Source organism: Nipponia nippon, unplaced genomic scaffold (assembly GCF_047370975.1).
Source record: "Nipponia nippon isolate SJK-2023a ecotype South Korea unplaced genomic scaffold, ASM4737097v1 scaffold_9, whole genome shotgun sequence".
NCBI classification, from domain to species: domain Eukaryota; kingdom Metazoa; phylum Chordata; class Aves; order Pelecaniformes; family Threskiornithidae; genus Nipponia; species Nipponia nippon.
The window spans coordinates 40,394,769-40,406,461 of record NW_028262413.1 but is presented as its reverse complement, the minus strand read 5'-3'; the positions used below and the strand labels follow the sequence as shown (position 1 = coordinate 40,406,461).

The 11,693-nt window shown below is 54.7% G+C and overlaps 1 protein-coding gene across 1 annotated transcript; it reads right to left on the bottom strand.

Annotated features, from left to right (window-relative positions):
* Positions 1 to 2,337: 2,337 nt before the first annotated feature.
* RHCG (Rh family C glycoprotein) lies at positions 2,338 to 11,340 on the bottom strand. The gene is made up of 10 exons (XM_087743902.1): positions 10,907 to 11,340; positions 7,344 to 7,530; positions 6,716 to 6,866; positions 5,805 to 5,952; positions 5,240 to 5,406; positions 4,405 to 4,542; positions 3,912 to 4,048; positions 3,244 to 3,368; positions 2,793 to 2,866; positions 2,338 to 2,645 (listed from the first exon to the last, which is right to left on the bottom strand). Exons 1-10 carry the CDS (start codon positions 11,115 to 11,117, stop codon positions 2,580 to 2,582), a joined length of 1,404 nt encoding a protein of 467 aa, XP_087600028.1. The 5' UTR covers positions 11,118 to 11,340; the 3' UTR covers positions 2,338 to 2,579.
* Positions 11,341 to 11,693: the final 353 nt, after the last annotated feature.

Sequence of the window (11,693 nt, the reverse complement as noted above, 5' to 3'; positions counted from 1 at the left end):
TCAGGACAACTTCGGTCAATGCCTCCGGTGCTTCCCAGCCAATTTGTACCACCTAATCCCTGCGGGTATCGGCAGCCCCTTTCTCACACGTCCTCCCGCCTGCCGGAGCAGCCCAATCCTCTGCTCTCCATGCTCCCCCGTTGAGAAGCCCTCTGTCCACCGCTGGGGCCGCGACCGCACTTCAAACGCACCAGCCCGACCCTGGCATTGTTTGCCAGGGAATTAAAACTGCAAGGCCAGCCCCAGTGAGTGATTTAGGTACTGAGACCAGACTGAGCCCCACAAGAGCATGGGCAATAAAACGCTTCACTGCCCAGCAGCCTGGGCAATTTAGGTGTCTTCCCACGAGGAGGAGGCAGAGCCTGGAGGGACAGGGAGCAGGGTCGGGGCTCCTTCTGCCAGCACGTGCACACGGGGTAGGACCATCTCCCGGCAATCACAGACCTGCCCCGGCAATGAGTGTTGCTCAGTCTTTGCAGTTACTGATCCCCACGGCCCCTTGCAAGCTGCTGGGAGGAAAGACCAGAGGCCACGGGGGCTGGACACAGTATCCCCACGGCTGGACACTGCTGCCCCGGGGGCTGGCACGGCTGGATGCTGGCTTGGCTGGGATGTGCCCGGAGGCTCAAATGGGGTGAAGCAGTAGGAAATACAGTGCCCAAGAGGTCTGCTTCTGCTTCAGGTGGGTTTGAAGACTTGGGGCAAAAAGTTTAGGACTCCACTTTTGAAATGAGATTGTCTACAGCGCCTGTCAGTAAATGTCCCTGTGATAGTTTCTGATGGGCTCTGTGGATGAAGATGTGAACAGAAAATGGCTGTTACATCTTTTCCCCAGTGCAAAGAGGCCAGAGGGAGATATCCTTCCTTCAGCAGATCCCAGCACAGGGAAATCAGGACTTTCCCCACCCATTTTCCCATCCCTGCCCTGGGGAAAGGGTGCAGCTCAATGTACACTCAGCCTCTGCAGAGATCATTCTCTGGAGACCATTTCTAACTCCTGTCAGACATCTCCTTTGCCATCATAAAAGAATATACAATATACCACCAGCTGGCAAGAGGGCTAGAGCTCCTGACAGCCCAGCTACAATATTTCTGAATTTCCCCTTAGCCAACAAACCCTTTCCCTGCATCCCACGCCACTGCCATGCTCGAGACCTTGCCTATGGAGGATTTTAGGCCTTTTCATATTTTGTTACTCTTTTTTTCTCAATGGCAAGGTTGTCTCAGGCCAAACAGAGGCAATCCCGGTTCAGAAGAGAGCATCTCCTGTGCCTGGCTGTCCCCGTCCCCGTGCCATGGCGGGGGAACACAGCGTTTCGGCGCCTCCTCCTCTGTCACAATGTTTTTCAGCTCCACCAAGCAAAGTGTCCAATTAGAGCAGAGCCTCTTGCTTCCATCTTTGCCGACATTTAATTAACATGCTGCTGCTGGCAGCTGCTGACAAATTCCAGAAACATGTTGTAAAGGGTTTTTGTCTTTACCCAGCATGGAAAATGAGGGTGTCATATCCCAAGGGGATGTGAATAGCTACTTTTGACTCCCCCCCTCAGGTGTGAGAATTACAGCTAGACGCGGTGAAGACACCTATCAGCCCTCCTACCTCCTTTTTTTCCCTCCCTTTTCCTCTCCTGCTCCTTGTATCATATCATCCTGGAAAACATGCAGGTTTTAGGCCTGATTTTCATTCCTGTCTCCTCCAACTCTGGCTGAAGCCTGATGGTCCGGTTAAGAGCCGGGGGCTGTGCTCTGGCTTTGGGCTCTTCCCATCAGGATAGCACCGGTAAGTGGAAGGAGTGGTCTGATGACACTGGAAGAAATGGCTGAAACCGAAGAAGAGGAAAGGGTCTTGACAGCCTGCACCGCACGCGCAAACAAGGCTCCCGAGGAGCTGATGGAGGCCTCAGCAGAGCAGTGGAGAAGGTGATGGTGGAGGCATGTAAAAGTGTAGCCAGACTCACAGCTGGTCCTTACCCAGGCCTTGGACGGCAGCATGAGCATGGGGACAGCCACTGCACCCCAGGACACCCGCCCGAAAAGCACCCGCCTGGCCTGTGCTCCCCACACAGCCTCATCCCCCGCTGTGGAAAGTCTGGGGGCTGCCTCCGGCTGCCGTACTTTCGGGTGCCAGGTCCTACGCCAACGTCTCCACAGCCTGAGCTACCCCCGCATTGCTGTCGCATCCCCTTTGGCCCCCGGGGACCGGCAGCATCCCAGTGCCGCCGCTGTACCCCCGCAGCCAAGAGCTCTCCCAGGAGCTGCCCTGGGTTGCTGGCGGGAGAGATGGGGTCTGGGTGACATCCCATCCTGCTCCACTACTCACACACGGGAGCACAGGCCTGGAAAGAAGAAGACGTTTTTATTTTATTCACAACAGCTCGTTACAAAAGCGGGAGAGAAGGGCCTCGTCATCATGGCGAGAAAAAGAGCCTTCGCCCCCCCTCAGGAGCGGGGCCCGGGGTCCTGCGGTGGGGGAGCAGGCGGAGGGGGCAGCCCGGCGGGCGGGAAGATGGCGGGCAGCCCCGCCGCCCCCCGGAGGAGGCAGCGCCCTTGGCGGGGGCCGGCGCAGCGCTGCGGGCGGCTCAGGGCGAGGCGGGCTTGTCGGGGTTGTGCATGTGGTACGCGTCGCTCTCCTCGTCCTCCGGCACCTGCGGCGCGGCAGAGCCCCCTCAGCCCGCGGGGCGACAGCGCCATCTTGTGCCTCCCGCCCCCTTCCGCCCCGCTCCCGCCGCCGGCCTCGGCCCCGCTCCCCGCCTCAGCGCCGCGGCCCGCGGCCCGCCCGCCCCTCGCCTCACCTCCCAGTAAACGTCGTCCTCAAAGCAGTTCTCGGCGGCGGGGTCGCCCCAGATCGGCAGCTTCAGGACGGCCCCTGGAAGCAGCCGGGCAGGGCGGTGGGCAGGGGGCCGTGATGTGTGTGGGACGCAGGCAGGGTGCAGGTGGCTGGAGCCCACCCGTCCCGGCAGCAAAGGGGGCAAACGCAGCCCTGGCACGGTGCTCGGTGCCGGTCCCCCCTTTTCTCCAAACCCATTTGAGCTTGCTCCCCCTTTGGCTGCCTGTTTCCCTTCTCCTGTGGGCTTTGGGGTGGTCCCGCTGCAGGGTGTCCAAATGTGAGCAAGCCAGGGGCTGCAGCTCTCCCAGCGCAAGCGGGAAGGACACGTCCAGCCACGGGCAGGAGTCGGTGGACACCTCCATTTCAGCCACAGGCTGGACTCAACCTTCCCCTCTCCATGCTCCCCTCCTGCTTACCCACAAGGGCCCCCCCGGCAATAGCCATCAGCAGAGACACCACGATGCCGGCCGCCTGGAACCCTCCTTGGGCACTTGGTGTCCGTGTCTGGTACACGCCAGTGAAGTCAAACGCCTTGATAAACCTGCCGAGGGCAGAAATGGCGAGGATTGCTCCTGGCAGGGGATCTTCCCTGGCTCTGGAGGAGCAGTGCTGCCCTGCTCTCTTGGGGACTCCTCCCTAGCCCCATCCCTCTGCTGCAATGGACCCGGAGAGTGTCACAATGACACAAAACACTGCTCACTTCCTTCTCCTCTGGCCCCTGGCAAAGCTTGACTTAGGAGGAGCCCAAAATATAAATATTTCTTTTGTATTTCAGACCTTCGGCCTTCCATGACCCCCCAAAACAATGCAGGGATGGAGGAAGGAGCACTTCTCCACCCACCATGCCCCAGAATAATGCCAAGGAGCGGGGTTATGGCTCACTTGTTGAGGCCACCAGAAGTCAGCTGCAAGAGATGAGTCTTTTACACCTCATTAAGCCTGACACAGTCAGTGCCCCCCATGTTTCTGAGGGGGACAGGGGCAATTCTGGACAATTAACAAGGGCTGTTAATTGCTCCTTGCTCCCAGCCCAAGGAGCCCCAGGTAAAATCTATTCTCAGGGAAGATTTTCAAGCTGTCTTACCCTTCCTTTCCGTATACATCCTCAGTGGCTGCAGCTGCAGTGATGGCCCCCACAATGCCCCCAATAAGGCCCGGCATGGCATGGAGGTTGTGGATGCCACATGTGTCCTGGATGTGCAACCTGGACTCCAAAAAAGGCTGAGGGGAAGGGAGGTAGAGAGAGATCAGGGACATGAGCACAGCCCTGGAAAGGATTAGTTCCTTCCACAGAGGACCGGGATAAGCAGAGAAGGAAGAGCGAAACTGTGTCCCATTTAAGAGCTAAGGGCTTGTAGACAAAGATGTGAGCCGAGCTCAAGATAAAATAACAACATATCCTCCAAACACTCTCCTGTTGGGAGACTGAACCTTCCTGAACGTTTTGGGGTGGTAAATGGAGTCAGAAGTACATCTACGTAGGGGATGGTGGAAAGCAGGAACCCTCAAAGGGAAGTGAATCCATTCCTAGTCTCCTTAGCAGGACCAGGGCTGCAGATCCCTAGAGCAGCACTCACCGTGAGGTAGACATACCCCACCGTGGACACGATGCCACAGATGAACCCGACAATGAGGGAGCCATATGGAGTCAGCATCATCTCCGCGCTGGTGCCCACGGCCACGCCACCCGCCAGCGTTGCGTTCTGGATGTGGACCTGCAGAAGTAACCGCCCTGTCTTGGCATCTCAGGGAGATCACAATTGCTCAGGGATGATGCAAATGGTAAAGCAGGAGAATTAGCTCTGAAAATGCTTCCAGAGGAAATATCAGGGCCCATTTTCCTGCTTGTTGGTGAAAAAGAAGAGAAGAACAGGCAGCCTCTGTCTGTAGCACAGGCGCACATAGACTCCCACTCCTTGTACCACACACATTCTTCGCATCCACAAATCTGGGTGGGGAGTTGTGATGAGATGGAAATTGTCTCACCCATGTATCACGCAAGCTCTGCTGTCACAGAGACATGTCACCCACACACATAACACGTACAAGTCAGCCCCCCGATTGCTCACGAGCTGCCGCGCAGGCCCTGCTCGGCTTGCTAGAGAGCGCTGCCAAACACGGCTCTGCAACATGCCCATCAGTAGCTCTCTGGGCAGAGCAAGTCCAGTCCCTGCTGTGACTTAGGTCCACCGCATGCAGGGCATTACCCTGCACCTTGAGCACTGCAGGACTCGCTTTCCATCTGCTTATTCAATAAAGCCTCTGGGTTTCTGCCTGGATGCTGGCTGCACCATCACGCCCCGAAAAGCAATATCTGCTCAGCAAAGGACATGTGCCAACCATTTTCTGGACCCTTGATCAACCTCAATATAAATCCCCTGGGCAGTGCAGGCCTCTCTGCTCCCAGCTTACCATGTCAAGCTTGCCCTTCTTCTGCAGCATGCTGGAGAAGGCCATTGTGGTGAGGACACAAGCAGCCAGCGAGCAGTACGTGTTAATGGCAGCCCGGTGCTGGGCATCCCCGTGCTCAGAAATTGCCGAGTTAAAACTGGGCCAGTACATCCATAGATACAGGGTACCTGGTGGGATGGGGAGGAGGGGACAAAGAAGAGAAAGGGAAAAGAGAGAATACAGGGATTGAAAAAAAAACCTCTAAAGAAGATCTTTCTGCACAGGGGGAAGTTAAATCCCATAGTCCTGCTGCCCTGGAGCTGCACCCCCCATGATGGGACCAGCATCAGGAAGGGCTGGCAGAGAGGGGGAACCAAAACGTGTCCTTGTCTCCCCAGGCACCATCTCAGCCCAGCTGCTGATTAAGGGAGCTGAATAGCTCTGAGAGGTGGAAGACCGGGCTACAGAGCTTCTCAGCTCCAGATCCTGGTTTCAGTTTGGTTCTCCCAGAGACTCAGGAGGGACCAGCCCTCTGCAGCTGAGCGGTCCGCATGTACCAGTGCCCCTGAGGCGGGGGCTGACTCACCGATCATAGCGAAGAGGTCGGAGTGGTACACGGAGCCCTGCTTGTCCTTACTCTGCTCCAGGTTGGGTCTGTACAGGATGCGTGTGACCGTGAGGCCAAAGTAGGCTCCGAAGGTGTGAATGGTCATGGAGCCACCCGCGTCCTTAACCTGCAGCCATGGGAAAACAGAGGTTTGCTTCTGCAATTGCCACTCATTCTAGAGCTGAGGTCTGGTTTGCATCATGCCCAGCTTGTCTGCCCACTCGTCCGTCCAGCCTGCACTCAGTCACACTGAGAGGTGGACAAAAATGCTCTGGTCCTGCTATCTATCCCGCTGGCTTGGTCCTGGTCATTGTTATGGCATTCCTCTTGGCTTCCCCTTGGAAAGCATCGAAGCAGAGGGGAGTTTCTGACCTGTCTGAATAGCAAGTGGGTTGCAGCGATAGCCAGGTTGGCTCCCATGTACACTCAGATCTTCTGGGAGCTCATTTGCTTCCCAAGACCTCCAAGCCCTTTCTCGGAGGGCAGGAACCCTGCCTCCGTCAGCAGACATCTTGTCCTCTTTGTCACTTGATTTCCTTCTACAATGCCCATATTCCAGCAGGAAAAACAGATGAGAGGGAAATCTCAGGCGTGAAGAGAATGACTGGCCCGTTGTGCTGACTCCGTGTCTGCCTCAAGAGCCACAGCGAAGGGACCCAGTGCTCTTGAATTGCCAGGCTTGTGTGTAAAACTCCGTGAGATCTCCCTTCTCAGGCAAGTACCCCCCACTGATGCCCTCTTTTCTAATCTGTCTACTTTTGCTGCCTGAATTTTTGCATTTCAAATGCTTATGAAGGCAGTGGCTTGGTGGAGCCATAGTGAAGGGAGACAATTTGGAGAGATGCAGAGAGGAAGGAGCAGAACCAAGCGGGTGCTGCCTAAAGCCTTACATGAAGCAGGTTGAGGAGGATGTATTCGTTCACCGCGAAGAGCGTGACTTGAAACAAAGTCATGACGAGGAGCTGTATGGGGCTGGTTTTGCCCAGGATGGCCCCAAAGGCAATGCACACAGAGCCCACGCAGAAATCAGCATTGATCAGGCTGGAAAAGGGGAAGGATAATTGTGGTTTAACGAGGAAATACTTTTCCGTAGCTGACCCTCACCCACCCCCAGCTTTAGAGATCCCGCACGAAGACAAACAGGTGATTAGGCGCCAGCCCTGGATTTCCTTCTGACCTTGCTCCCATCCTGACATACGGTCCAGGAAGGGTGCTTTCCCCCAAATTATTTAAATAATGTGGATTATATATGTTCTGAGCACTAGCGCCCATGGGGCTTGGCTTGGGACTAAGGGGTGATGCTCATTTCACATTTCCCTTTGAGCAGTACAAGCATAATGGCAGGTACCTTTGGGCTAAAAGGTGGAAAGCAAGTGGAGGTATGTGGAGGGAAGACAACATTTTAGAGACTCGTTTGCACGTAACAGAGGGACAGGTGCTGCCAGCTGCTTGGCTCCCATCCCAGCTCCTCCACTGGCCAGTCAAGAGGTGGCATCCCAGAGCCCATCTCCTCCTTACTTCTCCACTCCAATGAGGATCTTCCCGTTCTTGAAAGAGTGGAACCAGCCTTGCATCAGGAGAGCCCACTGGATCCCAAAGGCAGCAAGGAGGAAATTGAAACCCACGGCTCCAAATCCGTAACGCTTGAGGAACATCATGAGGAAGCCAAAGCCCACAAAGATCATCACGTGGACATCCTGGAAAGCTGTGCAGAGGGAAGGGACTGTCAGCTCTGCAGGGAAGGCAGGGCTGTGAGTGCCGTTTGAAGTCAGTGGTGAAAGGAAACTAACCACATCAGTGATAGCAGGGGGAAATTCAAGAGAAAATGTGTGTTTGTCCCATGTCCCCACATTTCTAAGTCTGAAAATGGCTCGGAAACTGGCTTTTGGTTAAAAGTAAAAAATGTTTATTAAAAGCTGCGCGCAAGAGAAGACTGGAGACTAATGGAGTGTACAAAGGAAAATATTTTTCTATTCAGATTGTTTTTTCCCCTTCTGTAAAAAAAACTCAGAAAACGTCATGTAAAATGAACAGTGAAGTTTTGTTAGAAACACATGAACGGTCATTTTGGGTAGGTCCATCCAATGCAGGGTCCTGGTGATGGCTCAGGGCAAGAAGAGTACAGGAACAAGGGAAGGTTACAAATACATTTTTAAATGCCGCTGAAATCAGTGGCAAAATACCCTTGAGACCAGGATCCCACCTCGTGAGATTTTGAGTGCTTAAACCAGAGAGACCCAGTTCTTCCCACAAATGCTCAGACCTGCTAACTCGAGCCCCTCAGATGCCCTTCCCTGGGGGAAACCAAACCTGCGTGAGCCTCTTGAAAGAACTTCTCGGTGCAGTGAACCTGCTGTACTTTTTAATGCTGCACGTTTCTATCAGATAAGCATCGCTTTGCAATTAAGTGAGCTGAAACGCTGCATACTTAGAAACTGAACCATGCAAACTCTCACACTGGAGGACACTCTGCCCATGAAAAGAGCAGGAGACCCAAGGCTGGGTTCCCCTGCTGGGAGACTCCCACCAGCAAACCCACACCGTAGAACAGGTAAACACAGCATGGACAGAGCTACGCCAGCAAGTTCTGCATTATGCAGCGCACAAACCATTATAGCCACTACAACCAGCAATGTCTGTGCACCTCAGAGAAGGCATAAGCTCAGGGCAAAGGAAATTCAGTGACTGAGAATCTGCCTTGCCCTGAACCTGTGCTAAATCCAGCAGGCCCAGATCCGCTCCCGCAGGGACAGTGGGGTTGTATCTGCTGCTTCCACTAAGGGCTGGGTGAGGATCTGGGTGAGGATCTGGGTGAGGTGTAGCTCTGTAGAAGCCTTGGCTTTTGTCCTTTGGTGCTTTACAAGATTTTGCAACTTGTATAAGGATGAGCATTTGGACAGGCTCCAGCAATGTAGTGTCATGTTGAAGAGACAGGTTAATCTGCTTGTTTTTAAAAATGCCCCCCATGCCTATGAAGTCACTCGTAAAAAAAGGAAGGAGACAAGATCTGCAGCTGGCACTGTTCAGGAGAGGTCACTTCAAATGCACTTCTCTGCATGTCCCAAGAGCCAGTCTTCCTAACTCTGGTTTTACCATACAATCCCACAGGCTTTCCCTCTGCAGCTGCATTTATTCTCCCCACCTCCCTTCTCCAGTGTAAAGAGCACAATACACAGCTAGAATTATCTGCTGCCATTTGCATTATATATTCCCACTTTCATCCTAAAAGCAGAAATACACAGGTCAGAGTTAAAGCTGGGGACTGTGCACCCTCTGAGAACACAGAGGAGCCCCACTGCGTTAGACCCTGTACAAACCCAGGAGGAAGAGCAGGTCTTTCTTCAAACTGCACCCAGTCTAAAGCCTTTTTCTAAGCCTTGCATTTCTTCTCCCTTGAGAAGAATAACGTTGGTACCACTCAGAGGCAGCCCAGGCACTGCCATGCCCTAAAGGTTTTGTGACTCTGCTTTTGTGGGAGGACAATTGCCGTCACTATCAAGAGGAAGTGTTTGGGCTTTGGGAATGCTACCTGTGCCAAAGAATCTAATTTCTTTTCCCTAGAGAGCAGAGGAGTCACCCATTAGGGAACATCAATGTGCGATTCAAAATGAGAAGGAATTGTCACACTGACTGGACCTGGCAACGGGCACCACCAACACAACCGCGCATGGGCTTCCCTCTGCCTGCCTTCCCAATCATCTCTGGGCTTGGAGGACTTGTCAGTTTGTCACTCCTATCCCCCTGCCATTGCGGACAGGTCCTATGGACAGCAGTGGTTGCAGACATGTTAATACAAATGACCCTCGGGTGTTCAACCATCGCACTGTCTTCTGAGCAGTAATGGATGGACACAGGGATCAAAATACCAGGGCTCGGTCGCCTTGCTGCATTTGTCCATCTTTGCAGGGAGAGAATATTTCTTATTATATAATGGAGAAAGCCCATCTGTGCTTCTGGGCACGTGAGCCCTTCCTCAGGTCTGAAACAGAAACGTAGTTCAAAGCTAAACTGAGCTAAGCAGCTGATCTTAGGTTGATTTAGTTTTGTGAATCCATGCAGCCATTTGAGGGGGAATATTTGGTGCCGCAGAGCAGGGGTGGGATATGAGGACAGAAGAGATGTCACGTCCTTAGCTCCTAGAAGCTCTTTCTTGGACCCTTGATGTCCTCTCAGCACCTCAGCGACAAGAGCAGCCCTCGGGCACTGCTGCTGCTTCATGCCAACCTGCGTGGGGTTAGTCCCAAGGGCAGATCTCGAGGGAGAGCCCAGGGCAGCCACGGCCGTAGACTAACTCAGAGGCTAGCTGAGCAGCGGGTTTCTGTAAGCAAATCCTTTTCTGAACTAGCTAATCCTCAGCAGCTACAGGTTTCTATAGCTCCTTTGATTTAGCAGGTGTTTTTAATGGAAATGTTCTAAATAGATGCATGACTCAGGCCTGTTGCTTCCTTGGAAACAATTGCCTACAGAAGCAGCCTGTTCTGCACGGCTCACAGAGATGACCAGCCCTGGAGATCAAAGCCGGCCAAAGGCACCGCCTGGCCAGAAGGGCTTTAAACACCTGAATAATCCCCGTGGCAATACGATGCAGCGACCCCAGAGCCCTGGGAACCTGGCAGGTTAGGAGGACTCTGGCATCGAAATGCCAGTAGCTAAAGGGTAATTTAGTAGTGAGGGGGAGGACGTAGGAAGGGGAGGAAGATGTCACAGGATCTCGACAGCCGTTCCTCCGTATGCACAGAAAAGCTTGCTCTGATCCAGAGCCGAGGGAGGGGGCAGCAAGACGAAACTTGCAGGGTGCTGGAAACACGTCAGCCCTATTCCTGGAAAAAAGACGTCACGTACTGGTGTCACGGTACCCTGCTGACAAAGCCCCAAGAGCACTGGAGGGCCGTGAGGCTTTTCTCTTGCTCTTTGGTGTGCCCCAAACCAGCCTCGAGGCAAGAGCCTGGCTTTCCAGCAATCGGTGGAGACATCGCCTCTGACAGGCTCTGCCTTGGGATGGGATGGGATGCGATGGGTTGGGATGGGATGGATGGGACGGGGACCAGCCAGCACCAGGACTAGGCTTCCCAAATACTCACACGGGTATCGGAAGTAGAAATCGTTCTCTATGTCGCTGGTCAGGTTCATCTCTTGCTTCTCTTCCTCCCAGTGCGCGTCAGCTTCGGGGCTGAAGCGCACGAAGACCCCGAAGAGGACGATCATGGCCACCTCCCAGAGGAGGCATACGAGTGGGAGCCGCCAGCGCATGTACGTGTTCTTCGCCATCCCCTGGTGCCTCGGCCGCTCCATCCGCAGGGATCCCCGGGGGCCTGGCAGACCGTGTGAGCCCGCGTCCAGCCAAGGTGGGGGACATATATAGGTCGGAGAGGGCGAGGTGGGGCCCAGGGAGGTGCCTGGGGCAGGATCACCTTTCAGAGCATGGGAGTTTCGGCAGGCTTGCTCCTTTCGCCCTCCTTCCTCCCCGGGAGGAGGGACAGGTCTCAGCACCTTTTCTCCGAGCAGCTCGAGTACCTCTGAGCCCTGCCTCCCCGGAGACGAGTAGACTTGGAGTCCAGTGCAAGTGGAGAGTGGAGCCCTGGTGTCCTGCCCCCTGCTCTGCCCGGCCCCACACCCCTTCCCTTCCCCTTGCAGCAGCACCCTGGCCACCACTGCCCCCAGCGCCCTCCCTCCCTGCACTGGGTGCTCCCCTCACCGCCCCCCTGGTTCTGCAAGCACCCTTCCCCAGCTGGCACTGAGGGTGAAGGCAGGGTGCCCCTCGCTCCCACTTTCAGCTGTCCCCCCCTGTCTTTCGGGGCACAGCAGCAGCCCCAGGAGACTCGTCGCCTCAGGGTGAGACTGTCCTGCTCCTTGCTTTGCAGCGTGCAT

Coding starts and splice junctions, on each gene's coding strand:
- RHCG (XM_087743902.1), bottom strand. CDS start 11,117: ATGGAGCGGCCGAGGCACCAGGGGATGGCGAAGAACACGTACATGCGC. Junction 4,543..5,239: donor AGAAGGGCAAGCTTGACATG/GTAAGCTGGGAG, acceptor TTACTTCTGCAG/GTCCACATCCAGAACGCAAC. Junction 3,369..3,911: donor GATGTATACGGAAAGGAAGG/GTAAGACAGCTT, acceptor TGCCCTCGGCAG/GTTTATCAAGGCGTTTGACT.